Source organism: Bufo bufo, chromosome 10, assembly GCF_905171765.1.
Source record: "Bufo bufo chromosome 10, aBufBuf1.1, whole genome shotgun sequence".
NCBI lineage: Eukaryota > Metazoa > Chordata > Amphibia > Anura > Bufonidae > Bufo > Bufo bufo.
Window position 1 is genome coordinate 35,081,112 of NC_053398.1, and position 11,222 is coordinate 35,092,333.

Here is an 11,222-nt window from a genome sequence, read left to right on the forward strand (position 1 = left end):
AAAAATATGGGGGAAATCACAAATATTACCATACCATATGTATATACATCTAATACGAAATAAACTCCGCAAATGCGGACAAGAATAGGACATGTTCTATTTTTTTTTCGGAGCCGCGGACCGGAAGATCGGCAGCGCGCTCCGGAAATGCGGATACAGAATGAATGGGTCCGCACCTGTTCTGCAATTTGCGGAACAGATGCAGACTCATTATTACGGATGTGTGAATGGAGCCTAACATGGTTTGTTATTTTATGAGGAGGTGAGTAGAAGCCTGGACAGAGGGGTGGCTGTGGATGAAGTGTTTTTGGACTTTGCAAAAACTTTTGATACTGTCCCTCACAGACGTTTAATAGGTAAAGTAAGGTCTATAGGCTTGGAAAGTATAGTTTGTAATTGGATTGAAAACTGGCTGAAGGACCGTGTCCAGAGAGTTGTGGTCAATGATTCTTATTCTGGGATTGGAAATTGAGGAATCATGTCCTAAAGAGGAAAAAATTGACATTTCTAGAGCTCTGCATCTTGCTAAGAAAGAGATTCTTAGAAAGTGGAAAAGTGAGATATCTCCAATTTTCGATAATTGGAAATCTAACCTGTATACATATATAAAGCTTGAGAAGGCTGCAGGATTTAATATATAGAGATGGAGATGGAATATTGGTTAAATTGAATTTCCCCCTTGGATATATGGTTTGGTTTTAGGATTATTTAAAGTATTTTTTTTTTTCTCTCTCCCTCTCCTTTAAGGCCGCTTTCAGATGAGCGAGTTGCATGCTCCGGACTTGCAGCACAAGTATAAGACAGCTCCAGTCCTGAACTCCCAAGTACTGCCGGGGTCCGCATAGCATTATATTGGTTTATGATGCTATGTAACCTTTCTGGAATGTACTGGATAACACTGACGTAACTGACTTAGATGATCTCTTAGCATTAAATAACATTAATGTGTAGAATTGTATTCTTCTTCCATCTACTACTATATACCTGCTTTGGTCAACTTAAAGATGTAATCCCATCTGGGACACTGATGGCATATATCGCTAGGATATGCCATCAATATCAGATAGAAGCGGGTCCCAAAGGTGGGACCCGCACCTATCTCCAGAAAGGGGTGCCCAAGTGAAGGAGAGCATGCCGCCATATGCGTGGCCACCTCCCAATTCACCCCTATGGGACTAACAGAAATAGTCAAACCAGCGCTCTATTTGCAGAACTCCCATAGTGGTGAAAAGAGGGTAGCCGGGAGGTAGGACCCACATCTGACATTGATGCCATATTCTAGCGATATGCCATGTCCCAGATGGGAATACCCCTTTAGCTTTTGGCATAACATGACATTACATGTTGCCAAATATGTCTATAACTAGGCACCAGCTGACCATCTAATGTTTAAGGTCCTGTCACCACTCTCCCTGATGGCAGGGGGACGATAAGGAACACGAAGTTGGATTTCAACATGGTCGAGCCTGCCAAAAATGTTAAGAACTCACACACGATTGGCCGGATCATGCAGATTCTGACAGGATCCATGAAGAATTTAAAAGGGTTATCTCATCTTAGACATTGGTGGCATATAGCTAGGAATTACCACCAATGCCAGACAGGTGCGTGTCTAGGTGGTGGGACCCGCAGCTATATGTAGAACGGGTCCCCTGAAGTGATCGCAGAGCAGAAATGCATGGGCAGCCGCCCTCCATTCATTTCTATGGGACTGGAGAAAACCGAGCGCTGGCTTTGCTATTTCCGGCACTCCCATAGACGTGAATGGAGCGGTGGCCAAGCTTGAGAGGTGCACTCTCCGTTCATTTCTATGGGAGTTCTGAAAATAGTCGAATGCACTTGCTCGGCTATTTTCGGAACTCCCATAGAAATTAATGTAAAGCACGCCACACATGCGCAGTGCGCTCTCCCTCACTTTCAGGGGACCATTCTGGAGACAGGTGGGACACACACCTATCCTGGCGATATGCCACCAATGTCTAAGCTGAGACAACCCCTTTAATGTCTATGGGCCTGGGAGATCAGACATAGTTGATTTCCCTTCTCTGATATGTTATTTCCCCATGAAAAAGGCAGCGGACACCCCCTGTGATGCTACTCATCTCCTCCTGTGCCACTGAAACAATAGTGCCAAAGGAGGGTCTAAGGGCCGCGTCACCAATTCTAATTATTATTAATTAGTATAGTAGCTTGTACATACAGTAATTGCCCTTCCATACGATTGCCTGGGACTAGCCGCTCACCTTATGACTTCAGTGTAGCCCTTTGCAGCTGCTACATGTAGAGGAGTAGCCCCGGTGGTGGGATGCCTGAGGTCTTCATATTTGCCATTGTTCAGCCAGCGGCGGGTGTCTCTTAACATAAGCTCCTCCTCCTCTTTTCGCGCTGCATCTAAATCGACACCTGCAAGACGGGCCGCAAATCAGGTGAACGAGTCCGAGGGTAGCAAAAAAACTTACATTGTAAATGCTCATCCTATACCACAGGTACTGTTTAGCACAGGGATGCTCAACCTGCAGCCCTCCAGCTGTTTTAAATCTACAACTCCCAGCATGCCCAGAGAGTCTACAGCTATCAGGGCATGTTGGAAGTTGTAGTTTTGCAACAGCTGGAGGGCCGCAGGTTGGGCATCCCTGGTTTAGCACATGCAACGTGAGCAGATTTCAAAGCCATTATTTCTATGCCGTGTTACCTGGATAAGATACAAGCATAGACATTAAGGCTCCTTTCACACGAGCGAGTTTTTCGCGTGCGTGCAATGCGTGACGTGAACGCATAGCACCTGCACTGAATACTGACCTATTCATTTCAATGGGTCTGTGTGTACATGAGCGTTTTTTTTCACGAATCAGTTCTGTGTTGCGTGAAAAACGCAGCATGTTCTATAGTCTGCATTTTTCACGCAGCCCTGGCCCCATAGAAGCGAATGGGGCTGCAGTGAAAAACACGTTGCATCCGGAAACAAGTGCGGATGCGATGCGTTTTTCACTGATGGTGTTTGTGCAACCTTCACTTTTTTTTATCACAGGCGTGAAAAACGCATCAAAACGCATTGCACCCGCGCAGAAAAAACTGAACAACTGAACGCAATCGCAGACAAAACTGACTGAACTTGCTTGCAAAATGATGCGAGTTTTGCTGAATGCTTCCGGAGCCAATCAGTCACGGCAGTGTGAAAGAGGCCTAAAGGCGCGGTCCAGCTGGTAATTTCTTTCCTTAAATGGGTAGGAATAGCTTAAAAAAACTAAATAAATGTAATACACACTTCACCAATCCCGCTACTCCCTTTCCGACGCCTTCTGGGTCCTCCGGCTGGTCTTTACTTCCTAGTCCTTCTCAACCCAGGACTGCTCAGCCAAATCAATGGCTCAGGCGGGTCCCCGCTGTGGCCAGTGTTTGGTGACCAATAGGGGACCCAGAAAGCGTCAAAACGGGAGCGGTGGGGGATCTCTGAGCCGGACGACCCCTTTAATATAAATATTCCATGTGGGAAGCTTCCCTGATTGGACAAACAGCACTTCTGTGATCTGTTCTCAGGGGCCGTTTTTTCGGGAGAGATTTATCAAAACTGGTGTAAAGGAAAACTGGCTTAGTTGCCCATAGCAACCAATAAGATTTCTCCTTTCATTTTTCAGAGCTCCTTTGGAAAATGAAAGGATCAATCTGATTGGCTGCTATGGGCAACTAATTGCCAGTTTTCCTTTACACCAGTTTTGATAAATCTCCCCGTAGTATTTTTCACTTAAAGGGGTTGTCCACTGGGGCCCTGGGCAATCACGAGAACAGGGGCCCATGCTCCCTGTTTTAATGGAGCAGCCGACACGCATGCATGTCCACTGCTCCATTCAACAACATGGGGTTGGCTGAGATAGTACAGTATCTCTGGCAGCTCCATAGAGCCGAATGGAGAAGCAGCACTTCCCTCCATTTAAACTTGAGAGCACGGGCCCCCCATTCCCATGATAGGCCAGGGCCCCAGCAGTCTGAAGGTCTCATTCACATTTCTACAACAAGTCTGCCTAAAAGAACCTGTGTCTAACCAGGCCTCAGGTAAGGAGGAAGCCATCAAGATCAGCAGGGGGGCCTGGCAGGCCAATCACAGCGCAGCTTTCATTTCTCCAAGAGGGATTGATAAATAAAAGCTCCGCTGTGATTGGTTGCCATGGGCAACAGAGCCTGTTCTCCTCAGACAGATGTCTTGCTTCTTTTCGGGGGGCACTTACTTTGCTTCTTGATCTCGCTCTTCAGTAGCTTCTCCATGGCGCTCTCATGAGACACGTCCAGTGGAAGCTCCCCTTCACTATTTACAATGGCTACGCTCGCCCCCTTAGAGATCAAGTACCTGTCGAAAAATAAAAAGGATGAATCCACCAAATTAAAGAAATAACGCTTAAAGGGGTCCTAAGGGTTGGCGGCCACTAAACCACAAGCAGGGGTATTTTTCTATTCCCCCCCCCCCCCCCCCCCCCCCAAAAAATGCCCGTCAGCACAGACTCCTCCATTTGGAAGATGAGTCGGGCACCCTGGGCACATACACTGGCACAGGAAAACAAGGTGTACTGCTCCAACTGTGCAACGTACATGTCCCCAAAGCCATCAGACTTAACTTTGCCTTTCCCATGCTCGCGGCTCTCACGGTCTGCTTAAAGGGGTAGGATCATCTCATACATTGGGAGCATATAGCTAGGATATGCCCCAAATGTCTGACAGGTGCGGGACCCACCCTGGCTGCAAAATGAAGGAAGGCACACCGCGCATGCCCAGCCGCCCTCCAATCATTTCTATGGGAGTACCGAAAATAGCTAAGCGGCGCTCGGCTATTTTCTGCGGTCCCACTGAAATGAATGGGAAGCACACAGCGCAAGCGCGGCCACAGCTTTATTCACTTCTATGGGGGCTGACAGAAATAGCCAGCGCTCGGCTATTCTCAGCAGGGTGGCTGTGCATGCACTTTGCGGGCCCGAGTCTAAAGATAGGTTAGGGTCCCAGAGGTGGGACCCGCACCTATTAGACAATGGGGGCATATCCTAGCGATATACCACCAATGTATGAGACGATACAACCCCTTTAAATCCAGAGGCTCTAACACACAGTAACAAGCCCTGCACCTGTGTCAGCAGGATGGGTTTTAGACTCCATGTTTTCATTCAATGACAGCAAGCAAATTAAATCAAGCGACTCAACGGTGAAAATGAATAGTCAAAAAATAAACAATAAGTATGCTATTGTGTTCATAGATGGAAGGTCAATTTTTGGACCCCCCCCCCCCATCCCTTTGACGATGAACCCGTCTAACCCCGGTGACGGAGAGGGCTGGAATTTGTGTAATTAACACCTGGCTGTATCCCCGCACAGGGTTCGGGTGTGTGTCGCTCACAATGTGGCAGGCCCGTGGAGGTGTCGGCCAGACACCCCTGGTATAACCTGTTCTGACCACATACCTGTAATCACTTGAAAAAAACAATTACATCATGGTTGACATTTTGATTGTCACTAATCACCGATAAAAGGCCACAACGTGCGTAGAACGAAAATAAATCGCAGAATCACGGATGCTGACAATCAGCTTTCCCAGAATCCCGCTTGAAGACGCTGAATTGATTCATCATTTGCCATTCAGGAGTCTGGAAAGCTGGGTGACTGCGACAGCCAGGCTTTTGATGACGGCCATGGCGGTTCTGTCTGACCCTGGGAAAGCTGGGTGATCAACCAGAAACAGAAGTTCTTGATTTAGCCTTGAAAAAATGTATTCCACTATGTACTGGTGATCCTTTTATTTTTGGGATGAAGGCTCTGTTCCATGTATTTTCAAATATTTGGGGACCGGGGCGACGGCAGGGGTCAAGAACTCATCAATCAGATGGAAAGTTTTCATTGAGAGGATGTACTAGGACTAAAAGGTCCGTGCCCCCCGTACTTACTGTGCTATGCTCACAAAGCCGCAGGACGCTGCTGCATGGAGCGGGGTCCACCCCTCGTTGTCCTGCTGGTTCACGGTAGCGCCATTCTCCACCAGAAACTGAACCATTTCTATATTTTCGTCAATACAGGCCTGGAGGAGAAAGGGGGGGGGGGGGGGGGGGGGGGGGGGGGGGGAGAGAGAAGAAGGTCAAAGGGGAGAATATGACAAGAAAATAGGGATGACCACCGATACCGGAACCCTAAGGCCTCATTCACACGTCCGTGATCCATCCGTGTTTGAAGCGTGGTTCTGTGATTTTCAGTCCGTGTGTCATCCATGTTTCACAGACACTGCTAGGCTGAAAATCGAGCCTAGAGCATCTTCCGTGAAAACCACGGACCAAACGTGGATGGCATCCACGGACCTCATAATGCGCGAGGGCCCATAATTACGGAGAAAATAAGTTGTGCTTCCGTGGCGTCAACATGGAAAACCACCAATGTGTGAATGGACACGTGTGCTTGCCGTGGCGAGCGTGGGCAGCACATGTATGTGAATCACTGACGTGCGAAAGGGGCCTAAATCAGGGCTGTCAGAACTGCAGCTGAAGTAGTGATCATGGGGGTCCGGAATCGCCCCGGACGTCAGGTTACATGTCTCATCAGCCTGAAACGGCCGATAAAAGAACAGAATAGCGTTAGTGTCCCTTTAAAACAGAAAGCATCCATAAATATCCAGCAAATAAGCCTTTTCGTTGTTTTTAACTTATATCTGTCTCTAGAAAAGTTGGGTGATCACCAACATGGCTGCCATTTCGGATAATAAAGGGGGGTGTCCCGCAACTATCCCAGGCTCCTAAATCTGCCTGGTGACGTATTCCCGGCATCCATGCTGTTTAGAAGCCTTAGAAGAAAATGGCAACAACCGCCTTTAAGGAGTAGTTATGGCGGCCGCGCTGGTCGTCACCCGGCTTTCCCAGGAACAGATATAAAAGCGTACGACTCATGGGCTTTTAGGGACTTCGTACGGGGAAGCGATGGACATGAAAGACATCGGAGGCAAACGCATGAAAATGTCAGCCCTGTGAGGAATGCAAACAGGACGCGGTCTGCAAGCTGCAGCTATCCGGCTGGCCCGAGACTACTACAACTCCCAGCGTGAAGAGTGGTCGAACGAGAGGTGGAGGGCCGCAGCTTGCAGACGTCTTGAGGGTGGTCCGCTCTTCACACCGCTACTAAATGGTGACAACCCCATTACAAGAGCAATAATTAAAGGAGGAATCTGGATTGGGGTGTGGGCTGTGATGTGGAGGGCAACGCGCGCTCAACACTACTCAATATGGATATGCGCTCCGACGTCTGGGGGGCCTGGGTCGACTAGACAGCATCTTAAGACGTTGTCACTGGAAAATCTCCTCTATGCTAACGCGGGCCATAGAGGAGGACCCCCCCCCCCTTCCCCCCCAAAACCAATATTCCGACACCTCCCGCAATCTGGACGTTTTTTTTCAAAAGCTCCTATTCTACACAATGATTTTCCAGGCATTGCCCAGCTCTCCTTAAAGGGGGTTTCCACTTTTCTGAGACTGGTGGGGCTATGCCACCCATGACACCCTTAAACGACCCATAAAACCCCAAAACGCAGGCTAATCCTACAGCGACCCCCCACTAAGGCTCAGAAAGCAGCCCCTTCTGTTTGGTCCTAGTCTAAGTGATACCTTGCAGTTTCTAAAGTCTCTGGAGGGGTCCGTACATTGCATGAGACCCCCTGTACCTTCATTTCAGGGCTCAGGACCCCTTCTACTGAGCTGTCAGGAAAAAAGTGGAACTCCCCTTTAAGTGCTACCATGACGGTGACAACCAGGGAGCAAGGTGCAAGCCCTGGAGCCTATTATGCGGTGCAGATGATGGGCGTAGTAGTCAGTGTGACAAGGCGGCACAGGGCGGGCGGCAACCTGTGGCTCTCCAGCTGCAAGTACTACTCCCATCATGTACTGACAGCCCCCATAGGACGCGGGTACCTGGTGCAGGGCCGTCAGTCCGTCCACGTTGGTGCCGTTGATCGGGGCTCCGGCAGTCAGCAGTTGCCGGACCTCCTCCCGGTCTCCAGCCGAACAGGCGGCCATGAACACGGCTCCTTGGGCGAAACGCACCCGGGGCGGGCGGCGTGTGCTGCCCGGACATCGCTCCGTCTCAGAGCCCAGCCACCGCCTCAGCTGCTCGCTCCGCTTCTCCTTAGCCGAGTCCGTCCGGGACCGATCGTCCGCCGCCATCTTCCGTGTCCTGCCCGGAGACAGGCGGGAGGAGGGGACCGGGAGAGGCCGGGAAAGGAGGGGGAGGAGGAGGAGGGAGGAGACGTCAGGAAGGGAAGGGGGAAGACGGGAGGACGGGGGCAGAGGTAGCAGTGTCAGATGTGCTGGAGTAGTGACAGCACAGTGGGTGTAGTATGTGGGGGGCACTGAGGACAGGGGGCAGAGGATAGCAGTGTCAGATGTGCTGGAGTAGTGACAGCACAGTGGGTGTAGTATGTGGGGGGCTCTGAGGACAGGATGGGGGGCAGCGGAGTCAGATGTGCTGGAGTAGTGACAGCACAGGGGGTGTAGTATGTGGGGGGCTCTGAGGACAGGATGGGGGGCAGAGGCAGCGGAGTCAGATGTGCTGGAGTAGTGACAGCACGGGGGGGTGTAGTATGTGGGGGGCACTGAGGACAGGGGGCAGAGGATAGCAGTGTCAGATGTGCTGGAGTAGTGACAGCACAGGGGGTGTAGTATGTGGGGGGCTCTGAGGACAGGGGGCAGAGGATAGCAGTGTTAGATGTGCTGGAGTAGTGACAGCACAGGGGGTGTAGTATGTGGGGGGCTCTGAGGACAGGATGGGGGGCAGAGGATAGCAGTGTCAGATGTGCTGGAGTAGTGACAGCAGAGTGGGTGTAGTATGTGGGGGGCTCTAAGGACAGGATGGGGGGCAGAGGATAGCAGAGTTAGATGTGCTGGAGTAGTGACAGCACAGGGGGTGTAGTATGTGGGGGGCTCTGAGGACAGGATGGGGGGCAGAGGATAGCAGTGTCAGATGTGCTGGAGTAGTGACAGCACAGGGGGTGTAGTATGTGGGGGGCTCTGAGGACAGGATGGGGGGGCAGAGGATAGCAGAGTTAGATGTGCTGGAGTAGTGACAGCACAGGGGGTGTAGTATGTGGGGGGCACTGAGGACAGGGGCAGAGGATAGCAGTGTCAGATGTGCTGGAGTAGTGACAGCAGAGTGGGTGTAGTATGTGGGGGGCTCTGAGGACAGGGGGCAGAGGTAGCAGTGTCAGATGTGCTGGAGTAGTGACAGCACAGGGGGTGTAGTATGTGGGGGGCTCTGAGGACAGGATGGGGGGCAGAGGATAGCAGTGTCAGATGTGCTGGAGTAGTGACAGCACAGGGGGTGTAGTATGTGGGGGGCTCTGAGGACAGGATGGGGGGCAGAGGTAGCAGTGTCAGATGTGCTGGAGTAGTGACAGCACAGGGGGTGTAGTATGTGGGGGGCACTGAGGACAGGGGACAGAGGTAGCAGTGTCAGATGTGCTGGAGTAGTGACAGCACAGGGGGTGTAGTAGTGGGGGGCTCTGAGGACAGGGGGCAGAGGTAGCAGTGTCAGATGTGCTGGAGTAGTGACAGCACAGGGGGTGTAGTAGTGGGGGGCTCTGAGGACAGGATGGGGGGCAGAGGATAGCAGTGTCAGATGTGCTGGAGTAGTGACAGCGGGGGCTGGGAGGTATTAGTGGGGGGCACTGAGGACAGGGGGCAGAGGATAGCAGTGTCAGATGTGCTGGAGTAGTGACAGCGGGGGCTGGGAGGTATTAGTGGGGGGGCACTGAGGACAGGGGGCAGAGGATAGCAGTGTCAGATGTGCTGGAGTAGGATGGGGCATACACGGGGGATAGTATGTGGTCATCATTAACCATACCTACCAACGTCAGAGAAGAGACATCAGGAAGGAATACACATCTGTCCAGGCTAACCCGTCCACTTCTATAGAACTTTCTCATAAATAGTACATAAGACCCTCTTCTGCACACCCCAAAATTACTACTACAGACCACACACCAGACCCCTTAAACATGGAGGCTACTAGAGAACCCAGAGCCCCTCGAAAAACAAAAACCCTAAATAAATACCAGTCCAGACCCGTACATAAATATGGGCCCCAGAACCCACCTGCCAAACAATGCTGTACCCCTCCCAAATCACAGAGCGAAAAGCCGCCCGGTATGGAGCTGTCCTTACTAACTACAATTCAATACCCAGAACAGCATGTAATATAGGATCACACATCTTTATTGGACAAACACTTGTGTAAAACCTAGAAATCCGTATATATTAGCAGCATTAGTCACAGGTCTGTCATTTATAATACATCGCCCTCAATCAGTATATAAAGTGCCACAAAATACAAATCACATATAGGAGAGAAATGCAGTAAAAATATATACAGACCAAGACCGTCCTGGATCCCGACACGTGTTTCGCGGTCGCTTTCTCAGTCCTGTGTGACTAATGCTGCTAATATATATGGATTTCTAGGTTTTAAACAAGTGTTTGTCCAATAGAAATGTGTGATCCTATATTACATGCTGTTCTGAGTCTAGATTTGGGTATTTAATACTGTACCCCTGCAGCTTCCCTGGAATGACTATAGCGGCCAGTCATAGGTGTAGTCGCTCCATTCATTTCTATGGGAACCCCGGAGAATAGAGCGGCCAGGGGCATGTGCAACTGGCCACTCCGATCATTTCAGGGTCCCTGTCCCATCAGTAGGACCCCCACCACTCTAATAGTCTCCACTGTGGATAGGGGATAACCTACTCTGACCGGAATACCCCTTCAAATAAATACACATCCCAGAACCCATTCACAGACCCCAAATTATCCTTTTACAGACATTCACCTCTCCCCGTTTCTGACGCGTTTCATTCTTGTATTTCCTATTGATTCCCTTTAAAAGGGTTATACAAGTCTTTAAAAGACCTCAGAGAGTGGGCGACCTGTGGTGGGGTTCATACTTAACCCCACCACTGGGGTCCGTCTCCATTGCTCCTTGGCCATCTCTGCAGCTCCGCAATGCTCAGGCACCACATGACTGCTGCAGCCAACCACTGGCTTCAGAGGTGACCTGTCGCCCATGCGGCACGTCACTGGGTCATTGATTGGCTGTAGTGGACACGTGGCACACGTCAACAGGATGTTGATGGTGGAGCTGCTCAGACGGCGAGGACCAATGGAGCTGGGACCAGGTAAGTATGAACCCCACCACAGGTTGGCCACTCTCTGAGGTCTTTT

The 11,222-nt window shown here is 50.5% G+C and overlaps 1 protein-coding gene across 6 annotated transcripts in view; it reads right to left on the reverse strand.

Moving 5' to 3' along the window:
* The window catches only part of LOC120981057 (protein phosphatase 1 regulatory subunit 12A-like), a 28,805-nt gene extending 20,571 nt beyond the window's left edge, over positions 1-8,234 (reverse strand). For 4 of the 6 annotated variants that reach the window (XM_040410524.1, XM_040410528.1, XM_040410526.1 and 1 more), the window contains exons 1-4: positions 7,923-8,234; positions 5,922-6,052; positions 4,224-4,342; positions 2,244-2,403 (exon numbers count right to left, since the gene is read on the reverse strand). In XM_040410524.1, coding sequence (XP_040266458.1) covers positions 2,244-2,403; positions 4,224-4,342; positions 5,922-6,052; positions 7,923-8,174 — 662 coding nt within the window. In that variant the 5' untranslated portion in view covers positions 8,175-8,234. The remainder of the gene's footprint in view (positions 1-2,243; positions 2,404-4,223; positions 4,343-5,921; positions 6,053-7,922) is intronic. The other 2 variants (XM_040410527.1, XM_040410525.1) reach the window with 1 other exon arrangement.
* Between the last annotated feature and the right edge of the window lie 2,988 nt (positions 8,235-11,222).